The 25736-nt window shown below is 44.9% G+C and overlaps 1 protein-coding gene across 2 annotated transcripts; it reads right to left on the reverse strand.

The window, feature by feature from the left end:
- Positions 1-1540: 1540 nt before the first annotated feature.
- Positions 1541-23097, reverse strand: TNFRSF9 (TNF receptor superfamily member 9). Of its 2 annotated transcripts, none has more exons than XM_050788912.1 (8): positions 22887-23097; positions 21994-22127; positions 20731-20838; positions 20204-20341; positions 19717-19783; positions 17035-17165; positions 15469-15600; positions 1541-2587 (listed from the first exon to the last, which is right to left on the reverse strand). In XM_050788912.1, exons 2-8 carry the CDS (start codon positions 22091-22093, stop codon positions 2499-2501), a joined length of 765 nt encoding a protein of 254 aa, XP_050644869.1. In that variant the 5' UTR covers positions 22094-22127; positions 22887-23097; the 3' UTR covers positions 1541-2498. The 2 variants fall into 2 exon arrangements, with proteins under 2 accessions (XP_050644869.1, XP_050644859.1); XM_050788902.1 differs by having other exon boundaries at positions 21994-22177.
- Positions 23098-25736: the final 2639 nt, after the last annotated feature.

Here is a 25736-nt window from a genome sequence, read left to right on the forward strand (position 1 = left end):
TGTCTCGAACTCCTGACCTCAGGTGATCCACCCGGTTCGGCCTCCCAAAGTGCTGGGATTACAGGTATGAGCCACCATGCCTGGCCACAATGAGTCTTATAAATATAATTTTGAGTGATTCAGGCAAGTCACAGAAGTCTCCATATAGCCCAATACAATTTTCATAAAGCTCAAAAACAAGCCAAACTAAATAACATAGTTTTAGGATACATAATTATATGAGAAATGATTTTTTTTTTTTTTTTTGAGACGGAGTCTCGCTCTGTCCCCGGGCTGGAGTGCAGTGGCCAGATCTCAGCTCACTGCAAGCTCCACCTCCCGGGTTTACGCCATTCTCCTGCCTCAGCCTCCCGAGTAGCTGGGACTACAGGCGCCCGCCACGTCGCCCGGCTAGCTTTTTGTATTTTTTAGTAGAGACGGGGTTTCACCCTGTTAGCCAGGATGGTCTCGATCTCCTGACCTCGTGATCCGCCCGTCTCGGCCTCCCAAAGTGCTGGGATTACAGGCTTGAGCCACCGCGCCCGGCCGAGAAATGATTTTTTTAAGCAAGGGAAAGATAGACTCAAAATTCCTAAGAAAGGCTGTCTGGGGATGGACAGAAGGTGAGGGGAGAAAGCAGCACATGCAGCACATGGATGGTGGCTCTGACCTTGACTTTGACCCTGTAAGTGTTCAGATATTAAACATTTTGGATTTGTGGTCTATGGAGTCTCTGTCACACCTACTCAACGCTGCTCTTGTAGTGCAAAGCCAGTCTTAGTATATAAATAAATGTGTGTGGCTGTGTTCAGTAGAACTTTACCTATTGACTCTGAAATTTCAGTTTTATATAACTTTTTGTGCCATAAGCTATTATTCTTCCTTGGATTACTTTTAAACCATTTAAAAATGTAAAAGCTGGCTGGGCCCAGTGACTCATGCCTGTAATCCCAGCACTGTGGGAGGCCGAGGTGGGTGGATCACTTGAGGCCAGGAGTTCGAGATCAGCCTGGCCAACATGGTGAAACCCCGTCTCTACTAAAAATATAAAAATTAGTCAGGTGCAGTGGTGCACACCTGTAATCCCAGCTACTCTGGAAGCTGAGGCACGAGAATTGCTTGAACCGGGAGGCAGAGGTTGCAGTGAGCCAAGATCGCACCACTGCACACCAGCCTGGGCGACAGAGTGAGACCCTGTCTCAAAAAAATAAATAAATAAATAAAATTTAAAAAGCTATCCTTAGATCATAAGCCAAACAACGGCAGCCATGCCAGGTTTGCACCTGTAATCCCAGTTACTTGGGAGACTGAGGCGGGTGGATCACGTGAGCCCAGGAGTTTAAGGCTAAAGTGTGCTATGACTGTGCCTGTGAGTAGCCACTCCATTCCAGCCTGGGCAACATAGCAAGACTCTGTCTCAAGCAAGCAAACAAACAAACAAAGGCAAATGGTGCACCAGGTTTGGCCATGGGAGTTTGGCGGCCCCCACTCTAGTGCTGTGGTAGGACGGTGAGCTCGCAGGTGTTCATTTTCTCACTGTACTTCACACCTATCGTGTGTGGTTCATTTATTGGCTTTTGTATAAAATATTATGTTAAAAGTTAAGAATTTTTAGAATATAACCTGGCTTGAAAGGGAGCAGGACAAAGGCAGAAGGTGTACGGGATAAGCAGACACTTGAACTCTTTCCAAAACTTCCTCCAGACCTGAGGTTTTTTGCTCTTGACCACAGAGACAGGCAGTCTCCTCATACTCCCCTGACGGTGGAGCATGTCATGTTACATGACAGAACCAATGGGAAGTTTAGCTGGGGCACTTACTGCACCTTGTGGCTTACTGTCATATGTCATATTAGCACCAAAACACAAACCTGCACTGATTTTGACTATCATTGTAGTTGGACCACTGGCCTACATAATTGAATTTAAACTATGATTTTCTTTGGATTTCAAAAAAACTAGCTCAAGCCTGTTAAGTGGTATCTAGAAAATGCTTTTTTATCACCAGCTCTGGCCCCATCTGTCTGTTCTGTTAAAAGTGGTGCATTATTTTGCCCAGGCATGGCGGCTCATGTCTGTAATCCGAGCACTTTGGGAGGCCAAACTGAGCCTAGGAGTATGAAACCAGCCTGGACAACATGACGAAATGCCTTCTCTACCAAAACAAAAAACAACAGTTAGTCAGGTGTGATGGTTCTTCCTTATAGTTCCAGCTACTCAGGAGACTGAGGCAGGAGGATCACGTGAGCTCCCGCAGGTCAAGGCTGCAGAGAGCCGTGATGGTGCCACTGCACTCCGGCCTGGGTGACAGAGTGAGACCCTGTCCAAAAAAAAAAAAAAAAAAAGGAAGTGGTGTGTTTTTAAAGGCTAACTCATTGGCACTGAGGAAAGAACATGTGTTGGGGGAATCCTGGGTATTTGTAGGATGGTGTTCTTGATTTTGAAAGCTGTGATAGTGAGATGACTCATATCTCCTTGCTTCTTTTCAAGGAAGTCCCAACAGCCCTATCGACTTCCATTTCACAGTTCACATCCTCCTTCTTCTTCTTCTGGAAATCGGCAGCTACATCCATCTTCCTCTTGAGTGGTTTGTACCGGTCTCATAAATGCTAAAAAAAATTTTAAAGATATATATATTTTGTTGTCTATTTGAATCATTTAACACTTATTTTCCATAAATTACAGCTGCAGACAGTCTCCCTTTTAATTTTAACAAACTCAGCCAGGCGCAGTGGCTGACGCCTGTAATCCCAGCACTTTGGAAGACCGAGGTGGGCAGATCACTTGAGGTCAGGAGTTCGAGACCAGCCTGGCCAACATAGCAAAACCCCATCTCCACTAAAACTACAAAAATTAGCCGGGCGTGGTAGCGGGTGCCTGTAATCCCAGCTACTGGGGAGGCTGAGGCAGGAGAATCGCTTGAACCCGGGAGACGAAGGTTGCAGTGAGCCGAGATTGCGTCATTGCACTCCAGCCTGGGTGACAATGGCGAAACTCTGTCTCAAAAATAATAATAATAATAATAATAATACTTTTAACAAACATCCACAAGAGAGGTAACAGCAAGGATGAACTTCCTCTGGAGATTATTTGACATTTGTTTCCGTTGACCAAATATTTTTACTGGTCTTTAAGAATTATTTTCTTTATTTTCTACATTAGCTAAAAAAAAATCATAAGCATGAATCACTAAAGCATAAAATATTAGCCATATCCCAATCATAGCTCTAGTTTCAATTCAGCAGCACATATTTTCGTCTTGAGGGTTACGTAGATTCAAGATCCAATGGTTTCTTTGGAACACAATGCTATGACTCCAAGAGTGTGGAGGTATCCCCACGACTTCCATCGTTAGGAACCAAGAACTGATCTGTGCATGAGCTGCCGGGCTTTCTTTTACATGTTAGTGAAGTATTTATGTTAGTGCTCAGCAGTTTTTCAATCCTAAGCAGGTATTTATTTACAGACAAGCAAGTCAAAAAGTCCTACCCCAAGTTCATATGCTTGTTGCTATAAAAAAATAACCCAGAGGCCGGGCGCGGTGGCTCAAGCCTGTAATCCCAGCACTTTGGGAGGCCGAGACGGGCGGATCACGAGGTCAGGAGATCGAGACCATCCTGGCTAACACGGTGAAACCCCGTCTCTACTAAAAATACAAAAAATTAGCCGGGCGCGGTGGCGGGCGCCTGTAGTCCCAGCTACTCGGGAGGCTGAGGCAGGAGAATGGCGTAAACCCGGGAGGCGGAGCTTGCAGTGAGCTGAGATCCGGCCACTGCACTCCAGCCCGGGCGACAGAGCGAGACTCCGTCTCAACAACAACAACAACAAAATAACCCAACCCAAATAACCACACCATCTCCTAGAACTTATGAAAAACTGGCAAGATGTTCAGAAATACCAACGGGATGTCTTTTGAAATTGATCCAAAGATGAATTTCAAAATGGAGATCTCTTCTGGGAAGATTGAGATGTCATGCTTTCCGTATTTGTCCCGCTGAGTACCGCTGAAAACCTCTCCAAAAGGCAGAGAGAGGAAGGCCAATGGGGTCATGATCTCCGGACCCAAGAAACAACAAGGCAATGGGCTTCTTTCTGCCTCGTTTCCCTCTGACTGGGAACCAGAGAAGCAGCAACCTAAAAATGCCAATAGTATGGACAAAGCAAAACGAAAACCAAGAAGAGGCCAGGTGTGGTGCCTCACATCTGTAATCCAAGCATTTTGGGAGGCCAAAGCAGGCAGAACATCTGAGGTCAGAAGTTCGAGACCAGCCTGGCCAACATGGCGAAACCCTGTCTCTACTAAAAACACAAAAATTAGCTGGGCGTGGTGGCGCACACCTGTAATCTTAGCTACTCAAGCGGCTGAGGCAGGAGAATCGCTTGAACCTGGGAGGCGGAGGTTGCAGTGAGCTGAGATTGCACCACTGCACTCCAGCCTGGGTAACAGAGCAAGACTCCATCTCAAAAAACACACACAAAAAAAACTAAGAAGAGTTTGTACTCCCTAGTTGTGAGACTAGGAAAGGGGCAGCAGAGCAAGACTAAAAGCTTCTTTTTTTTTTTTTCTTTTGAGACGGAGTCTCTCTCTGTCACCCAGACTGGAGTGCAGTGGCGCAATCTCATCTCACTGCAACCTCCACCTCTCGGGTTCAAGTGATTCTCTTGCCTCAGTCTCCCGAGTAGCTAGGACTACAGGCACCCCCCACCACGCCCAGCTAATTTTTGTATTTTTAGTAGAGATGGGGTTTCACCATATTGGCCAGGCTGGTCTTGAACTCCTGACCTTATGATCTGCTTGCCTCGGCCTCCCAAAGTGCTGAGGTTACAGGCATGAGCCACTGCGCCTGGCCCAAAACCTTCTAGACAATAACCACTCAATTCTAACAAAACACCACAAAAAACACAGTGGCTCCACCTGCAAGCCCACCAGGAAAGACTGGGTAGAGAACCTGAACTTCCTCCCTCACCGTGGATTAAGCCTCATCTCCCCGTCCTTCCTGGGGTGGTGTCAGAGGAGGCCTAGTGGGAGCTGGAACTCCCACATGTCTAGTAATAAAAAGGAGACGCTCACCCTCCAGGAGGTATAGCGCAGAACCCAAACTTCCTCTACCCCTGCCTGGCTGTAACAAGCTGCCCATCCTTCCTCCTTCCCTAGAGTGATGTCAGAGGAACCCTGAGAAAATACAAGACCTAAATTAGATCTAGAAACTGGGCGTGGGGGCTCACACCTGTAATCCCAGTACTATGGGGGCCAAGGCAGGAGGATTGCTTGAGTCCAGGAGTTCTAGACCATCTTTGGTAACACAGCAAGGCCCTGTCTCTACAAAACATTTAAAAATTAGCCAGGGGTGGTGGCACATGCCAGTGGTCTCAGCTACTCTGGAGACTGAGGTGGGAGGATCACTTGAGCCCAGGAGGTTGAGGCTGCAGTGAGCCGTGATCATGCCACTGCACTCCAACCTGGGTAATACAGCAAGCAAGACCCTGTCTTCAAAAAAATTATTTTTCCTTAGGCCTAAATCTAACAAAACGCATACAGAACTTGTATAGTGAAAACTACAAAATGCTGTGAAAGACATTTTAAAATATATAAATAAATGGAGAGACATACCATGTTTGTGCATTGGAATACAGTCATACAGCATAAAACGATGTTTTGGTTGAAAACAGACCGCATATATGATCGTGGTCCCATAAGATTATAGTGGAGCTGAAAAGTTCCTGTTGCCTCGTGATGTCCAACCATCATAACACTGCAGCACTGCTCACTGCTCACTGCTCACGTTTGTGGTGATACTGATGTAAAAAACCTACTGAGCTGCCAGTTATATAAAGTGTAGCATATGCAATTATGTACGGCACATAATACTTGATAATAACAATGAATGAGTATGTTAGTAGTTTATGGACTTACTATGCCATACTTTTTATAGTTAGAGTATATTCCACGCACGCGCGCACACACACACACACACACACACACACACACACACACACACACACACACACACACACAGATAACCAGTTAAGGCCAGGTGTGGTGGCTCATACCTGTAATCCCAGCACTTTAGGAGGCCGAGGCGGTGGATTGCCTGAGCTCAGGAGTTCGAGATTAGCCTGGGCAACACAGTGAAACCCCGTCTCTACTAAAGTACAAAACATTAGCCGGGCGTGGCGCCATGCACCTGTAATCCCAGCTACTTGGGAGGCTGAGACAGGAGAATCCCTTGAACCCAGGAGGCAGAGGTTGCAGTGAGCCGAGACCGCCCCATTGCACTCCAGCCTGGGCAACAGAGCAAGACTCTGTCTCAAAAAAAAACAAACAACAAACAAACAAAAAAACAGTTAATTGTAAAACAGCCTCAGGCAGGTCCTTTGGGAGGTATTCCAGATATTCCAGAATAAGACATTGTTCTCATAGAAGATGACAGCTACGTGCATGGTTTTGCCCCGAAGATCTTCCAGTGGGACAAGATGTGGAGGTGGCAGACACCAACTCTGTGTGGGTCTAGGCTAATATGTGTGTTTGTGTCTTAGTTTTTCACAACAAAGTTTAAAAAGTAAAAAACAATTTAAAAACTTTTAAATAAATAAGTTTATAGAATAAGGAAATAAATAGAAAATATTTGTGTGCAGCTGTACAATGTGCTTGCGTTTTAAGCTAAGAGTTATTATAAGAGTCAAAAAGTTTAAAAAATTGTTTTTAAGTTTATAGGCTGGGTGTGATGGCTCATGCCTGTAATCTCAGCACTTTGGGAGGCCGAGGTGGGCAGACTACCGGAGCTCAGGAGTTCGAGACCAGCCTGGCCAACATGGTGAAACCCCATCTCTAATACAAAAATTAGCCAGGTGTGGTGGCAGCTGCCTGTAGTCCCAGCTACTTGGGGGGCTGAGGCAGGAGAATCACTTGAACCTGGGAGGTGGAGGCTGCAGTGAGCCAAGATCTTGCCACTGCATTCCAGCCTGGGCAGCAGACGGTGCCTCAAAAAAAAAAAAAAAAAAAAAAATTTAAAAAATTAAATTAAAGTTTATGAAGTTAAAAGTTATAGTAAGCTAAGGTTAATTTATTACTGAAGAAAGAAAACATTTTAAATAAATTTAGTTTAGCTTAAGTGTACAGTGTTTATAAGACTACAGTCATATACAGCAGAGGTCCCCAGCCTTTTTGGCAAGAGGGATCAGTTTGGTGGAAGACAATTTTTCCATGGACTGGGTGGGGGGATGGTTTCGGGATGATTCAAGCGCATTACATTTATTGTGCACTTTATTCCTATTATTATTACATTGTAATATATAAAGAAGTAATTATACAACTCCCCATAATGTAGAATCAGTGGGAGCCTGAGCTTGTTTTCCTGCAACTAGACAGTCCCATCTAAGGGTGATGGGAGACAGGGACAGATCATCAGACACTAGATTCTCTTAAGGAGCCGCAACTCAGATCCCTCCCGTGCGCAGCTCACAATAGGATTCATGCTGCTATGAGACTCTAATGCTGCTGCTGACGTGACAGGAGGCGGAGACCAGGCGGTAATGCAAGTGATGGGGAGCGGCTATAAATACAGAGGAAGCTTCACGCGCTCGCCCACCACTCTCCTCCTGCCGTGTGGCCCCATTCCTAATGGAGTCTCACTCTGTTGCCCAGCCTGGAGTGCAGTGGTGTGATCACGGCTCACTGCAACCTCTGCCTCCCAGGTTCAAGGGGTTCTCCCACCTCAGCCTCCCGAGTAGCTGGAATTACAGGCACATGCCACCACACCCAGCTAATTTTTGTATTTTTAGTAGAAACGGGGTTTTGGCATGTTGGCCAGGCTGGTCTCGAACTCCTGACCTCAGGTGATCTGCCCACCTTGGTCTCCCAAAATGTTGGGATTACAGATGTGAGCTACCGCGCCTGGCAAAAATCATATTATTTTCATGGTACCTCTTCTGTGTTTAGGTATGTTTAGCCACACAAATACCATTATGTTACAGTTGCCTATGGTATTCGGTACAGTCACACGCCCTACAGGTTTGTAGCACAGGAGCGACAGGCTATACCATCCAGCCTAGGTGTATGGTAGGCTGTACTGTCTAGGTTTGCCTAAGTGCCCTCTATGATGTTCACACAACAACGAAATCACCTAACACCACATTTCTCAGAACGTACCCCTGTCGTTAAGTGATACGTGACTGTACTTCACATAGTAAAGATGTCAATTCGTCCCAAACTGATATGCAGATTTAACACAACTGTTATCAGAATCCCAGCCAGCTTTTTGTAGATATAGATATTATCCTAAAATGTATGTGGAAATGCAAAGGAACTAGAATAGATAAAACAACTCTGAAACGAAATAATAAAGCGGGAGAAACTACCACCCTCTACCCAATTTCAGTGTTTATGGATAACCACAGTAATCAAGGCTGTGTGGTATCGGCAGAGGAAGAAACACATGGATCAGTGGAACAGAAGAGGGAAACCAGATAGCCCCACGTAATTGCAGCCAACTTACTTTTGACAAAGCTACAATGAAAGAAGACTAATGTTTTCCACTAGTGATGCTAGAGCAATTGGACACCCCTAGGCCAAAAACAACAACAAAAAAAGACTTGGCTAAAACCTCTCACACTTTATACGAAAAATTTAAAATGAATCAAGGCTTGGCACAGCGGCTCACACCTGTAATCCCAGCACTTTGGGAGGTCAAGGCAGGAGGATTGTTTGAGGCCAGGAGTTCAAGACCAGCCTGGGCAACATAGTGAGACTCTGTCTCAAAATAAATAAATAAATAAAAAATTACCCAGGCATGCAGGGAGCCGAAGCCGTGAGACATGACCAACTCAACATTCCGCTGGAGGCTATATGATCAAACAGCAAAGTGTTTATCATGAATGCAAGATGTGAGCAAACTCACACTGCCTTGCCGCCAAAAGGTTTGCTGAGGGCCATCACTCCCTGGCTCCTTGAAGTTATCTACTGAGAAATCTAGCACCTATTGTTCAAAGGATGCAGAGTCTCTCAAGTCTGCTGTGAACCAAACACCAAATGGCCAACTGACAATTACTGACAGGACAATCATCCCCACTTTCTCGCTATCTCTTTTGCCTAATAAAGACAGTGGGCTGTGTAAAGTTCAGGGCCTTTGTCCACCAGACGCAAGGTTACCCCTGACTCCTTCTTCCAAATATACTCTTTTGTCTCTTGTCTTTTATTCCCATGTTCTCCCCACTTTGTTCAGTCCAATAGGTCTGCGGCAAGTGGTGGCACACTCCTGTAGTCCCAGCTACTTGGGAGGCCAAGGAGGGAGGATCACTTAAGCCCAGGAGGTGGAGGCTGCAGTGAGCCATGATCACACCAGTGCACTCCAGCCTGGGTGACAAAGCAGAGACCCTGTCTCAGAAAAAAAAAAAAAAAAAAAAAATCAAGATTTAAATATAAAATAAAAAATTGTAAAAGTTATAAGAGACAGAGGAAAAAAAATCTAATTCTTTGAGACCCGGGACTTAATGAAGAATTCTTAGACATGACTCCATCAATGAAAAAAACCCATAAATTGGACTTCATCAAAATTAAGTAGCTTTTCTCTGTGGAAGAGCCCGTGAAGAGGATGAAAAGGCAAGCTACTGACTGGGAGAAAATATTTGTAAATCATATATATGCCAAAGGACTCCTATCTGGGAAACATAAAGAACTCTTGGATCTCAACAGTAAAACAAATAATCCAACTAGAAAATAGGCGAAAGATCTGAAAAACACTTCACTGAAGAAGACATAAAAATGGAAAATAAGCATATGAAAAAATGTCCACCCATAAGGCAAATGCAAATTAAAGCCCCAGTGAGATGTCACTACACACCTATTAGAACAGCTGAAATAAAAATTGAGGCAATGCAAAATGCGAGCAAGGATGCAGAAAAACTCCGATAAGAATGTAAAATGATACGCTTCCTCTGGAAAATAGTTTGGCAACTTCTTTTTTTTTTTTTTTTTTTTTTTTTTTTTTTTTTTTTTTTTTGAGACAGAGTCTCGCTCTGTCGCCCAGGCTGGAGTGCAAGCTCCGCCTCCTGGGTTTACGCCATTCTCTTACCTCAGCCTCCCGAGTAGCTGGGACTACAGGCGCCCGCCAACTCGCCTGGCTAGTTTTCTTGCATTTTTTAGTAGAGATGGGGTTTCACTGTGTTACCTTATGCCCGTCTCGGCCTCCCAAAGTGCTGGGATAACAGGCTTGAGCCACCGCGCCCAGCTGGCAACTTCTTAAAAACTGAACAAGCACCAAACGTATAGCCCAGGAATTGCACTCCTGAATATTTCTCATAGAGATACAAAATACAGGCTTGAGCGGTGGCTCACCCTGTAATCCCAGCACTTTGGGAGGCCGCGGGCGGATCACGAGGTCTGGAGATCAACCATCCTGGCTAATAAAACCCCGTCTCTACTAAAAAGCACAAAAAAAAAACTAGCCGGGCGAGGTGGCGGGCGCCTGTGGTCCCAGCTACTCGGGAGGCTGAGGCAGGAAATTGCAACCCGGGAGGCGGAGCTTGCAATAGGTCCGGCCACTGCACTCCAGCCTAGAGCGATACAAAAAAAAAAAAAAAAAAAAAAGAAAAAGAGATACAAAATACATGCCCACACAAAAACTGTACATAATTATTCCTCGCAGCTTTATATGTAATAGTCAAAACAAAAAGCAAACAAAATATCTTTTAATGGGTGCATGGTAAAACAAACTGTGGCACAAGCGTATCATGGAATACTATTCAGCAAGGAAAAAGAACGAATCATTGAAACACACAGCAACTTGGATGAATATCAAGGGCATTCTGCTGAGTGAAAAAGCAAAATCTTAAAAAAGTTCACGTTTGTAAAAGTTGTCAGAATCAAAATGGAGTAACTTGTGTCAAAACCCTGACAAATGGGCCGGGCATGGTGACTCACGCCTGTAATCCCAGCACTTTGGGAGGCCGAGGCAGGCAGATCACATGAGGCCAGGAGTTCAAGACCAGCCTGGCTAACATGGCAAAATCTCGTCTCTACTATAGCCAGGCATGGTGGCGGCTGCCTGTGATCCCAGCTACTCAGGAGGCTGAGGCACGAAAATCGCTTGAACCCAGGAGGCGGAGGTTGCAGCGAGCAGAGATCACACCACTGAACTCCAGCCTGAACGACACACGGAGATTCTGTCTCAAAATTTTTTTAAAAAACTCTGACAAACGGAGCCAGGGAAGGCCATGAAGAGGGTTTCTTATGCGTGCATGCCTGATAAAAACAACTATCACAAGACTGCAGAAACCACAACCTTGCACAAAGGCTACTGTGTCTTACACAAAAAAATACTTCTGCGGGTATTGATCTTTGTAGCAAAGGATCATTGTTTCAATATAACTTACATAATCCTCCTCAGTTTTTCTTTTTTCTTTTTTTGAGACAGAGTCTTGCTCTGTCACCCAGGCTGGAGTGTAGGACGTGATATCGGCTCACTGAAACTTCTGCCTCCCAGGTTCAAGCAATTCTCGTGCCTCAGCCTCCTGAGTACCTGGGATTACAGGTACATGCCACCACACTGGGCTAACTTTTTGTATTTTTAGTTGAGATGGGGTATCACCATGTTGGCCAGGCTGGTCTCGAACTCCTGACCTCAGGTGGTCCACCCACCTCGGCTTCCCAAAGTGCTGGGATTACAGGCATGAGCCGCTGCGCCCGGCCCATCATTTTTTCTTTTAAAAACTCTTGTCACCTTTACCTCCGTGAATACACCCATCATATTCCCACTGCAATGCTATCCTGAAAAAAATACCATAATCTTTTAGAGAGCCTCTTTCTCTGTCTGTGATTTAGCTTGACACGTGCTGTATGATTCTATTCACACAACATTCCTTAAATAACAAAAGTATAGAGATGGAAGACAGATAAGTGGTTGCCAGGGGATGGTGGGGAGAGGGAGAGCACCTGACTAGAAAGGAGTAGTGGGAGAAGATCTTGGCGGTGATGGAAAGTTCTGATTTTATTGTGTTGGTTGTTATACGATTTCACATGTGTGACAAAGGGACAAAGTACACACACACACACCATGCCAACGTCAATTTCCTGCTTTGCCATTGCACTGGAGGATGGAACCCAGAAATGGCATGAGAGATGTACCTGTCTTGGCAAATTCCTGTGAATCTATAATTATGTCAAAATCAAAATTTCTTTTAAATGACTAAAAACTTTTTTTTTGAGACAGAGTTTCGCTCTTGTTGCCCAGGCTGGAGTGCAGTGGCGCAATCTCCATTCACTGCAACCTCCGCCTCCCAGGTTCAAGCGATTCTCCTGTCTCAGCCTCCCGAGTAGCTGGCGGGATTACAGGCACCCACCACCACGCCTGGCTAATTTTTTGTATTTTTAGTAGACAGGGGGTTTCACCATGGCCAGGCTGGTATTGAACTCCTGACCTCAGGTGACCTGCCTGCCTCGGCCCCCCAGAGTGCTGGGATTACAGGTGTGAGCCACCGCGCCCGGCCAGAAGGAAGACTTCCCTGACTGGGAATCGAACCCAGATTGCGACAGTGAACGCCGAATCCTAACCACTGGACCACCAGGGAGTGTCCTAAAAACTTTTAAAAAATGGATTATGGTTCCACTGAAACTCACTAATTACTCATAAATACTTTTGAAAAGCATTTTCTAAAGAACTTTGTTGCAGTCTGGGGTGTGGATGGAACTTTGTTGCAGAGGTAGTCCTTTAAATCAGGATTAAGTCCAGCACTTTGGGAAACCGAGGTGGGAGGACCACTTGAGCCCAGGAGTTTAAGACTGGCCTGGACAACATAGCGAGACCCCGTCTCCACAAAAAAAATTAAAAATCAATTAAAAATTAGCTCTGCGTTGTAGCATGCACCTATAGTCCCAGCTATTTAGTAGGCCGAGGCAGGAGATTGCTTGAGCTCTGGAGTCCGAGGCTGCAGTGAGCTGTGATCACACCACTGCACTTCAGCCTGGGTGACACAGTAGACCCTGTCTCAAAAAAACAAAAGACAAAACCGAAATCAGGCTTAAGTGAGAGCATAGAGGTTTAAATTGGAGGTGTAGACCTCAAAAAGAGAATGAAAGAGCAAACCACAGACTAGGAAAAGATATTTGCAGCTCATGAACAGCAGACTAAAAACTTCCTATACGTAAGAAGAGGACAGACAATCCTATGAGAAAATACTCAAAAGACTTGATCAGGCCCTTCACTAAAGAGGAAATAGCCAAAATAACATGAAAAGGCATCTAACCTCACTAGCAACCAGGAAGTGTAAGTTAAAAACCACAATGAGATACGACTATCCGCCCACCATATCGATAAAAATAGTCCGATGATGCCAAGAGTTATCAGGGGATGTGGAGTAAAAAGAACATCATTACTACCAGGGCAGTGTAAATGGGGTCCAATCATTTTGGAAAACAGTTTGGCATATTCAAGACCAAGACACACGTTCCTTGTAGCTCAGCAATGTTATTCCTAGGTTTAAAAACACAACCAAACCAGAAACACGTGTTTACATGTGCTGAGATACACGGACAAAAATATTCAAATGTCATTGCGTGTAATAACCCCGAGCTGGAAGTGATCCCACTGTCCATCAATATTAGAATGGGTAAACAACAATGTCATCATTCAATAAAAGAGTGTGCAACAATGGAAATCAACTAAAGATGAACTCAACGTGGATGAATCTTCATGATACAACGTTGAAAGAAGGAGCAAGATACAGAAAACACAGTGTGATTCTATTGTATGAAGTTCACAGCAGCCTGATAAAACTGTGTTGTTGGGTAGCAAAACTATAGCAAAAGGAAGTTAATACCATACAAGTCTAGATGTGGTTAGCACTAGTAGGCAAGGAAGGCTGTGATCTAGAAAGGGCAGCCCAGGGCTTCAGGAATGGGTTACGTTCCAGTTCTTGATCCTGGTAGAGTTATTTGGATGTTCGTTTATGACAATTTGTTAAACTTTGCATTTATGCATTTTTCTATAGGTCACAATGTAAAAAAGTTCTATATTGCTTTAAAAAGAGGCTTTAAATAAATTAGCATAATTTATTAGATAAGACTTTACTGGCCGAGCGCAGTGGCTCTCGCCTGTAATCCCAGCACTTTGGGAGGCCGAGGCGGGCGGATCACCTGAGGTCGGGAGTTCAAGACCAGCCTGACCAACATGGAGAAACCCCGTCTCTACTAAAAATACAAAATTAGCTGGGCATGGTGGTGCATGCCTGTAATCCCAGCTACTAGGAAGGCTGAAGCAGGAGAATCGCTTGAACCCGGGAGGAGGAGGTTGCAGTGAATGGAGGTTGCGGTAAGCCGAGATTGCGCCATTGCACTCCAGCCTGGGCAACAAGGGCAAAACTCCGTCTCCAAAAAAAAAAAGGAAAAGGAAAAAAAAAACTTTACTAATGCTGTTCCTGCACATATATTTTTAACAACCTACAAATAGACACATTCTGGTCTTACATGGTGTTTTGGGTTAAAATTTTGCTCTCAAAAAGCTCCTTCTATTATATCCCTCTTATTAAGTCTTATTAAGCCTGTTATGTCTCGTTCTATCCTTCACGAAGACAAAAAACAGGTTGCCTTCCATCTATACACTTTTTCAAATAAATATCAATGGCTTTTGTCTAGTGGGTGCTGACTCTGTGCCAGGTACTTGCTGAGTACCTTATAGAAATAATACCTTGTTGAACAAATGAATGAATGAAATTCATTATTGAAATTTTTCATGTAATCCATACTGGTGCTGTAATACTCCATTTGTTAAACCCCCTTCAAACTCCCTCTTTGTTCTCTCTGCCTTCCTCAAACACGGGTCTAAACTCATTTTAAACCAGTTTATCAACCAGAGGGACATGGGGACATGGGGGGAACATGGTTTTCTGATTCTTATTTGCCAGTGTCCTCCACACGCACATACACACACACACGTACACACACAAGGCACACACATGCACACACATGCACGCACACATACACACACACACGCACACACAGGCATGCACAGACGCACGCACACACACAAGGCACGCACACCCACACACATGCACGCACACATACACACACGCACACACAGGCACGCACACACGTACGCGCGCACACACACATACACACACACGCAATAATCCAAGGATGCAGCATATTTAAATCTGACATTTTTCTAGAACCGAGGTGTGCTCTTCTATACGCAAGCTTTCTCCACCTCAGCACTGTTGACATTTAGGCAGCATCATTCTTTGCTGGGAGGCTGTCCCGTGCATGGTAGGAGTTTAGCAGCATCACTGGCCTCTACTCACTAGATGCCAATCACCACCTAATCACCCTAATCACCACCACCACCGCCACCAAATACTCCCGGGGACGAAATTGCCCCTGCTTGATAACCACCGGGCTATATGAACCTCATTTCTAGAATTTTTTAAAGAATCATCTTTTCCTTTCTATTATAAAAAGCCTTGCTTTGCCAGAGCTCTAATATGATTACGTTAATCTTACGTTGTTTGAATATATACAGGAGTTTCTTTCTGCTCCGTTTAACAACAGAGAAACGGAGCACGAGGAAGAACAGCAGGAAGAGTACCACAGTCGAAGTCAGCGCAAGAAAGAAGATGATCTGCGGAGAGTGTCCTGCAAAACACAGCAAAAGGAGAAACGCATGCAGAAATGTATGCACACTCATACACCCATGTGTATATTTACACTGGTAAACTCCTAAGCATGAGAAGAATCAGAGCCTTGGGCATCTCCAACCTGCTAATGGAGTAAACTTGGAAAACTTTTAAAAAGGCAAGACATGGTGGCTCATGCCTGTAATCCCGATACTTTGGAAGGCCGAGGCAGGAGGATCACTTACAGTCAGGATTTCAAGACCAGCCTGGCCAACACAGTGGTGGCAGGCACTTGTAATCCCAGCTACTTGGGAGGCTGAGGCAGGAAAACCGCTTGAACCCGGGAGGCGGAGTTTGCGGTGAGCTGAGATGGTGCCCCCACACTCCAACCTGGGCAACAGAGCGAGACTCCATCTCAAAAAAAAAAAGAAAAGAAAAGAAAAGAAAAAAAGAAACTGAATGGCTGGGCGGTGGCTCATGCCTGCAATCCCAGCACTTTGGGAAGCCAAGGTGAGCAGATCAACTGAGGTCAAGAGTTTGAAACCAGCCTGGCCAACATGGAGAAACTCCATCTCTACCAAAAATACAAAACTTAGGTGGGCACCATGGTGGGCGCCTGTAATCCCAGCTACTCAGGAGGCTGAGGCAGAAGAATCGCTTGAACCTGGGAAGCGGAGGTTGTGGTGAGCCAAGATCGCGCCATTGCACTCCAGCCTGGGTGACACAGACTCCGTCTCAAAAAAAAAAAAAAAAAAAAAAAAAAGAAAGAAACTTAATAGTTTTCCTAGAGGCCACAAAAATTAAGCAGTTTGTCCTTTCTAGCACATAGAAAATATGGGACCCAGGGGCCGGACGCAGCAGCTCACGCCTGTAATCCCAACACTTTGGGAGGCCAAGGCAGGAGGATTGCTTGAGCCCAGGAGTTTGAGAGCAGCCTGGGCAACATAGCAAGACCCCGACTCTACCAAAAAAAAAAAAAAAACAAAAAACAAAAATTAGCCAGGTGTGGTGGTGCGTGCCTACAGTCCCAGCGATTGGGGAGGCTGAGGTGGGAGGATTGGTTGAGCACAGGAGGTGGAGGTTGCAGTGAGCCAAGATCATGCCACTGCACTCCAGCCTGGCACAGAGTAAGGAACTCTCTTAAAAAAAAAAAAAAGAAAAGAAAAGAAAATATGGGACCTTATAATCCCCTTTCCTTGGCATTGATAAAGATATAGACTCTGTCTGGGTGAAGTGTCCTCTGGCACTGCTTACAAATGTGTATCTCAGACTGAATAACAAATGCCTGGGAAGGAACCTGCTGGGTCCCTGAGGGCAGGATTCAGGAAGGAATGCACGTGGGCGGTGCCTGTTGTAGGTGGAGATGTGAGACATCATGATATTGGGGCGATTTAGATACCATCTGGAATCGCCATAAGATATACACTTTGATTGAATGGCATAGCCCAGCTACCTGGCTCTCTCGCAGGGGCAGGCGGGGTCGCAGAGGATGCTCCTGGAGAGAGGTCGGCTGGAGATGGTCCACAGACCACGTCCCTCTCCTTCGTCCCATTCACAAGCACAGACTTTCCATCCAAAGAACAGCTTAGACAGTTCAATGAAAAGAGTTTAAATAATTAACTTAGGTCCAGACGATTCTGATTTAAAACTTTGTCAGTTTTTACCCAATGAAGTAGCCTAGTGAAAAAGATATATGGGTCTGGGTTCGAAGGCGATGCAAAGATATTTTGAGAAACTTCCACTTGACTATCTGGCTCCCTGCAGCTTTCCATGGCTTCCTTCTGTTCGGTGACAGCTTAGTTCAGGCTGTTTTGCCTGGTTAGTCTCTCACCCCCAGTTTCTTAATCAGACTTGACCATCTCTGGCACGGATGAAGGCCAGCATAGGGTTAACAGGTGTGGCACTGGCATCAGGCAAACCGGGGTTTGAGCCCTGGGTCTGCTGCTTTCCAGAATGACCTTGGGCAAGTTAAGAAATCTCTGTAGCCCAGGCACGGTGGCTCACGCCTGCAATCCCAACACTTTGGTAGGCTGAGGCCAGAGGATCACTTGAGACCAGGCGTTGGAGACCAGCCTGAGTCACATAGCAAGACCCCATCTCTACAAAAATTAAAAAACAAACCAAAAAAAATTAGCTGGTGGTGCATGCCTGTGGTCCCAGCTACTCAGGAGACTGAGGTGGGAGGACCACTTGAACCCAGGAGTTCCAGGCTGATCACTTGAACGCAGGAGTTTGATGCTGTCTCAGAAAGAAAAGAAAAGAAAAATGAAACCTCCCTAAGCCTCGGTTTTCTCATCTGCAAAATTAGGATTGTATGTGCTGCCAGAACTGTTTCAAAGAACAAACGAGCGAGAGTCAGTGACACACTCTTGCACGTCTGACACGCTGAGTAAATGGCAGCCATCATCATCATCATCACCATTACTGCCATCATTGTTGCTGTTCTTGTTACGCCTTTCCCTCGTCCCTTTACCGACCCCAAATCCACCCATCCTTCAGAGCCAGATTAAACCCACTCTTCCACGCAGACTCACTTAACAACTCTGAAAAATTTGTATTGAAAGACTTTTTTTAAAAAGCCACTTTCCAGCCGGGCACGGTGGCTCACGCCTGGAATCCCAGCACTTTGGGAAGCCAAGGTGGGTGGATCACTTGAGGTCAGGAGTGCAAGACCAGCCTGGCTAACATAGTGAAACCCCATCTCTACTAAAAATACAAAAACATTAGCCAGGCGTGGTGGCGTGCACCTGTAATCCAAGCTGCTCCGGAGGCCGAGGCAGGAGAATTGCTTGAACCTGGAAGGTGGAGGTTGCAGTGAGGCGAGACGGTGCCATTGCCCTCCAGCCTGGGCAAGAAGAGTGAAAATCCATCTCAAAACAAACAAACAAACAAACAAAACAGACCTTTTTTAAAAAACCACTTTCCAAAGAGAGAATTCAGCTAAGTCCGAGAAAACAGTTAATACTTTTCTTGTGAATCATGATTCCATTTGTCAGCCACTCTGATGCTGATAAATTGTCAATAACAAAAGCAGAGGGATACCATGATTCCTGTTTTAAAACACTTTGTTTTCTCTCCAAAAAAGTCACTTTCCAGTCTGTTATAAACCAATACACTTTTGAAATACAATAAAAATGTCAAAGTAAAATAATAAAAATGATTTTCTAGTAAGAAAATCAAATGGAAAAAGAACAAATACATATAAAATACAACGCCCAAATTTTTATTCTTAGTCAACAGACCACATTACTCTGCCAATTTGCCTTAAAAGTTTCTAAATGCTTACTCTCTAACCCTACACCGCTGTTGATGGGGGCACAGGACAAGCCATGTGTGGACCAGCACCTATCCACAGACCACAGTGTGAGTTCTGATTCCACAAAACAACAGTCACATTCTCTCGTATACTACTGGCTTTTTACCACCTGTGATGGCCTTGTGTGCCCAAGTGTGTGCCACATTTTGGAGGGTAATGAGCAATTAGTTACTTCTGTATCATTCTAGGGGCTGGCATTGAGCACATGGAGATGGGCTGATCAACAAGAGAAGATAACAGGCAGCAAAGGAATGAGAAGGAAACAGAGAAGAGGCAGACAATGGCAAAGTTCCACTGGCAATTCTTTTCCTTTCTTTTGAGACAGGGTCTCTGCTCTGGAGTGCAATGGTGCGATCATACCTCATTGCAACCGTAACCTCCCAGACTCAGGTGATCCTCCTGCCTCATCAGCCTTCTCTATAGCTGGGAAGGCTATAGGCATGTGCCATTATGCCTGGCAAATTTTTTGATTTTTTGTAGAGACAGGGTCTCACCCAGGCTGGTTTCGAACTCCTGGGCTCAAGCAGTCCTCCTGCCTCAGCCTCCCAAAGTGCTGGGATTACAGGCGTGAGCCACTGCACGTGCCCACCCTCCACTGGCAATTCTGATCTAAATGTTCCAGGCACTGTTTCTGGAGAAAATGCCCACTTTGCCTATTGAGTTGCTACAACCTCACAGTGTTCCCACACTGCCTATTAGTATGTTACATTCTGTCTACACTTGATGGGTGCAAAATAAGCTTCAATGATAGCATTCCTTATCTTCCAAAAAATTTAACCCAGATCCTTTATTCCATAAACTAAAGGAAATGATACCTACTTTGTCCAGGGTCGACAGATGCCACGTTTCTGGTCATTAAATGTCCCAAAGCAACAGTCTTTACAACCTTGCATTAAAAACGAAAGCAATAACAAAAAAGAAGCATTTTCATCATTTGGTAACTTTCCCTGTGATGAACTTAATAAAATCATTACCGTAATGCAATCTGCACAAATTATTCTATAATTCTTGAAACAATACCCTAAGATGGCTAGTTTTTATTCTAACTGTACATAAAGTATTGTCTATGTCTGAAATGTGTGAAGATGAATGGTTCTGGCAATTAACAAACTTTCTGATTTCAAATTACTTCCATTTATGAAGAAATAACGGAAATATTTTATTAATTAAAATATGACATATCATATACTCACTTGTTACTTTAAGGTTCTACAAATCTGTTTATTTTCAAAGGATCAAGACCTAAGCTAAGTTTGTCTACATCACAAAACTACTCTAGATCAAAGAAGCGCAAACGCAAACGTACCTTTTTTTGTCAATTCTTGACCTTGTTTACAATCCTGTTCACACATGCTGCATTCTGCCCCCAGGCAGTGATATCCTGAAATGCAGTCACACTCTGCATTGCTGGTGGAGGAACACTCCTTCCTGGTCTTGAAAACACCTACAAAGTCCCCCCCAGCCCCCGTTTTATTACACTTGACCTCCAAATCCAGGAAGCAAATTTACGCTCTGCAGTAACAGTCATGCTCACTCAACTACAGTGTTCCCAGTGATTTTAAAGTTTACTTTTAAATCTCCGTAATGACATTTTTACATTTTGGTAAGTAAAAACTTCTCTCTTGTCAAATGAATGTTTCCTCTAATATTTAGAAAGCTCAGTCCACAAATAATTGCTGTCACCCGATATTATTTTACTGGACCTGCTGGTTGTCAGAAGAATCAGAGTCTTTGACACTTGAGATTTTCAAAAGACAGCAGTTAGTAAAGAGGAAAGAAAAGCTTATCTTCCCAACTATCTTCTAGAAGAAGAAAATATCTTTGAACTCATACCTTTACACTGCCTGCATATGTCACAGGTCCTTTGCCCACCTGCGCTGGAGAAACTATTTGGAGGACAGGGACTGCAAATCTGACTCCTGTTATTATCACAGAATGTACCTAAGAAAGGCAGACAATAATGGTACACATTTGACAATGGGCAATTGTCACCCAAGGCATTCTGAAGTTTACAAGAAAATAGGATTATAAAAGAATGATGAGTTTTCTAGATGCCACAGTGATAGGCATTAGTTTGATTGACTTCCTAAAATGATACATTTGCAAGATTATTCTTTGTGTAATCACAGAATTAGAAATAACAAAATACAGGCTAGGTGCAATGGCTCACACCTGTAATCCCAGCGCTTTGGGAGGCCAAGGCGGGCAGATCAACTGAGGTCAGGAGTTCAAGACCAGCCTGGCCAACATGATGAAACCCTGTCTCTACTAAAAATACAAAAATTAGCCAGGCGCAGTGGTGCACGTCTGTAATCCCAGCTACTTGGGAGGCTGAGGCAGGAGAATTGCTTGAACCTGGGAGGCCAAGGTTGCAATGAGCTGAGATCATGCCACTGCACTCCAGCCTGGGTGACAGAGTGAGACTCTGTCTCAAAACAAAAACAAAAACAAACAAACAAAAAAAACAAAAACAGATATTGTAACAAATAAATCAGCAGAAAGAAAATACTTTATCTATTGAATAAAACACAATTATTATCTTGATTGATCTAGGAGATGAGTATGACTGGATCCAGGAGGACATCAATGTCCTACACTAAAATTTAAATGCGCCTGACTTTCCCCACTCTGTTAAGCCCTTTACCACCCACTTACTTGCTGCTCTGCCCCCAGTCTGAGCACAAAGTCCTACACACAAAACTAACATTTATTTACATTTTGGTAAGTAAAAACTTCTGTCTTGTCAAATGAATGTTTCTTCTAATATTTAGAAAGCTCAGTCCACAAATAATTGCCACAAATAAATACCACAGTCTTGCCATGTGCCATGCACTGTTCTAAGCCCTTCATTTGATCCTCCCAGCCATCCTATAAAACAGGTTCCCTTATTATCCCCAGATGAGAAAGTCAAGGCACAAGAGGTGGAATGACTGCTGTGTTCACACAGCTAGGTTGTAGCATCCAATAAATATTTGTAAATGAATGAATTTTCATTTTCTGTTCCTTAAAAGGGAGCTCATTGGCCCTGACTACTAGACTAACTGAACCATACTTCCAACAGAACAGATCAAATGCACATGATAACTGGGTACTCACCAGCTGGGCAGTTACTACACAGATCCTGCAATGATCTTGTCCTCTCAAAGTTCAGGACCAGCAACAGAGTGGCTACTATGTTGTAACAGCTGTTTCCCATGATGAAATCTGGTACAGGTATGATACTAGCAAAGCTGATTCCAAGAGAATTTTAATCAAATTAGCTGGTCTCACAAATGTCACTCTGCAAAAGGTAAACATTTCCAAGGAAAGGTGGTTTCTCCTTTCAAAATTATCTATTTGCAATCATTACCTATACAATTCTAAAAGAGGAAAACTCAGGGTTTTTCAGGAACAATTAATGATGGAATATTGTGGAAAAGTAGCAAATTCATAGAAACCACTACAACAAGGCAGGCATGATTAAACACACTGCTTTGTGCACGTTTGCCAAAGTCTGAGGGTGCATTTTCCATCATGTTCTGCCGAAATGCGGAAATAACAATAGCCAGAACTTTTGGGGACTTTCATAGGTACTTTGCAGTACCATCCAGCAATAATGCCAATTACTTACTGCCCCTGGAATAAACTCCTTACAAACAGAATCTGTCAGGGGCATCAGACAATTCAGTTCAAGAAGAAGCTATCACAAAATCACTCTTCCCCCTTTAGCTGAACACCTAACTACTAACATGTGGAAAGACCTCCCTGTTCAACTCACTAACACATTTTCTTCAACACAGACATGTTCTGAGATGTGAAGCTTGTATGGTAACAAAACTCAGGAGTGAAAAACTCTCTTCAGGCCAAGTTATTGATGTTTATTTAATGGGCTATTGAAGAGAAGTTATTATAGATTAGAAGGAGAAAAAGTCTAGAAATGGGCAAAGGGAGCAAAAGTTCTATCCTCACCCCCTCTCAGTGCCCCCACCCACTCCCCCAAATGGACAGACCTTGCGATCTCAGGGCTGCTGGAGAACTTTCCACTGCTTGGTCTTCAGGCTTCTGCAGCTCAGGAGGGGGAGGACTTCAGGTCGAACAGGAGTGGATGACTCAGCTGGGGGCGGGGTCTCGTAGGAAATTCCCATCACCACTCTGTAACAGCTCTGTGAAATCGTTCATTTCACATCTGCTGACCCCAAAATCCCCTAGAGCCCCTGTCCCTGCCTGATAATGGCATTTTAAATTGCTTCTTGGAAGCTGCTCTCTACTGTCAGGATGTGTCATAGCTGATGTAGGGAAAAGGATTTTGTCCCTTAACACAGCTCTCCAGGACAAACCATTTAGCATGTCCCTAAAATACTGGATTTGAGATTAGAGGGACGAAACCAACTTCAAAATAATGATCAGCATTTTGCCATATGCGGTCCCTTAACTCCACAGTTACTGTAAAGCAATAGCTGTCATTACTTGAGCATAGCCGACGTCCGAGGCGTCAGAGGTGCACTGTGGTGAATACAAACTATCCTCGAAAGAACCCTAGAACTTTGTATGACTGCTGTTGTTACTGGGGGAACACTATGCAAATGAGGAAACTGGGGCCGCAGGTGGAGTCAGAGCGTCAACAGGACAGGGAGCCTGCGGGGTTGGAACCCATGTCTGCTTGGTCCCTTAGGAAGGAGGGAAATGGAAAAAGGGGAAGCACAGCAGTCGCACGGCAAGTGAATGACCAGGACTTGATTCGGGGAAGCTGAGAGCTAGAAGGGATTTTCAGAAAACTATGATTTCAATTTTTCTTAAAAAATAAATAAATAAAGGAGAAAGAGACCAGGCGTGGTAACTCATGCCTATAATCCCAACACTTGGGAGGCTGAGGTAGGTGGATCACCCGAGGTCAGGAGGTTTAGACCAGCCTGGCCAACATGGCAAAAACCTGTCTCTACTAAAAGTTAGCTGGTGGGGGGAGGTGGGGGATGGGGGGTGGGGTGGCGGTGGACCCCTGTAATCCCAGCTACTGAGGCTGAGGCAAGAGAATCGCTTGAACCTGGGAAGTAGAGGTTGCAGTGAGCCGAGATCACGCCACTGCACTCCAGCCCGGGCCACAGAGCAAGACTCCACCTCAAAAAAAAAAAAAAAAAAAAAGGAAGAAGAGGAAGCGGAGGGCAGAAGTGCAGAAAACAGAAGGAAAAAAAAAGAACAGTAAGAAGAGAGGAGGAGGATAAGGAGAAAGAAGAGGGAGAGGAGGAGGAAAATAAAGAGAAAAGGAAGAGAAGGAAGAAGAAAAGAACAAAAAGAGAAGGGGAGGAGGAAGAGGAAGAGGAAGAATGAGGAGGAGAAAGAATGAGAAGGAAGAATGAGGAGAAGGAAAAAGAGGTGTTTCTGGAGAAGGAGGAGGAGGAGGAGGAGGAGGAGGATGCTCCAGGCTGTAGATGAACCTGCCCATCACTGAGCAGCTGGAGAACCTCAGGAAAACCAGGGGAACTGTGGCTGGAGCAGGCGTGGGCTGGGGAATGACATCGAGAGTAGTTCGGGCTGTCGCCCCGCCCCGCGGTACCCAGCACGAGCTCTCGGGTCAGAACAGCAAAACGCGGAGCGACTCGGTTCAGCGCGGAGATGTCGCCTTTGTGCCACCGCCTGCAGGCAGAGGGACTTGGAGATCAGGCTGCAGAAGCAGAAGGCAGACAGGAAGGAGGAGGAACCCAAGGAGCCTTGTGGCTTCGTGTCCTACCCTCCTGCCCTTGGCCCGCGTGCCTGGAGCCAGCCCCACCGCGCCCGCGTTTCCTCCTGCGGGACCCTTGGCCCTGGGTCTGCAGCGGGTCCTGCGGAGCTTCCTCCCCTCAGGCAGCCTGTCTCCCGCTGGCCACTCCCGCGGGTCAGCGGGTTACCTGTTCCCAGTGATTTTTATTCACTTTGCTCTCTCCCGTCTCATGTTCCCCATTCTCCTGCCTCAGTTGTGTAACCTTGAGCAAATTTCTCAACCTCCCTAACTCCGTTTTTCCAAGTACATCTTATAGGTACAGTAACACCATAGGTCTTCCTCGTGAGTGAGGATTAAATGAGACAATGAGCGTGAAATACTTAGCTCAATGCTTGGCACATAGTTATCAAGAAAGTAGGAATTGTTAATGATCAGACTTACTGGTTTGAAATGTTCCTTCCCTATCTCCCACACCGATCATCAGCAGAGCGACCACAGGGCAGGTCATGACAGAAAAGGAGAAAAATGCATGAGTTGCCTACAAAATGTGTTCCCAAATACTGACGGTCATCTGAGAGTCATCTTACCTGTGACATCTGTGGGATCCCTCCTTGCCCCACTTTGGCAGAAATTGGCTGAATGTGAGAGTGTCACACCATGAAAATCAGACTGCTGATCCCCTCCTAACACTTTGAAAGTCACCATCTAACCAAGTAACCCCCTCGTTTACATGTGGTACTCTGTTTAACATTGCAGTGTGACATTTAACTGGGCCGTATTTCATTTAACTAAATGACACTCACTAGTCTATGTTTTGGACGTTCTGTAGGCAGAGACATTACTTCCTCTGAAAGTGACATATTTAGTTTCCCAGCACAGTAATTAGCTCACTGTCTCAGGCTTTTATGCCAGTAACGTAAGAGTCTTTACTGAGCTAAAAGAGTCTCAACATTAGTTTTGCCAGCCCACAGTTAAACAAAATCAACCACTTCAGAATTATGCTACTGAAGGCTATGCTCAACTTTATTCAGGTGTTTAAAAAATTCATGGCCGGGAACAGTGGCTCACACCTGTAATCTCAGCACTTAGGGAGGCTGAGGTGGGAGGATCGCTTGAGCCCAAGATTTCAAGACCATCTGGGCAAGATGCCCAGACCCTGTCTCTA

This window comes from Macaca thibetana, chromosome 1 (assembly GCF_024542745.1).
Source record: "Macaca thibetana thibetana isolate TM-01 chromosome 1, ASM2454274v1, whole genome shotgun sequence".
Classification (NCBI taxonomy): Eukaryota; Metazoa; Chordata; class Mammalia; order Primates; family Cercopithecidae; genus Macaca; species Macaca thibetana.

Excerpts from the sequence above, each read along its gene's own strand:
- TNFRSF9 (XM_050788912.1), bottom strand. The coding sequence starts at position 22,093 with ATGGGAAACAGCTGTTACAACATAGTAGCCACTCTGTTGCTGGTCCTG. Across the intron at positions 20,839-21,993 it reads GTGTAGTAACTGCCCAGCTG|GTACATTCTGTGATAATAAC; the intron begins GTGAGTACCCAG and ends TGCCTTTCTTAG. Across the intron at positions 15,601-17,034 it reads TGCCCCTGCGAGAGAGCCAG|GACACTCTCCGCAGATCATC; the intron begins GTAGCTGGGCTA and ends TGTGTTTTGCAG.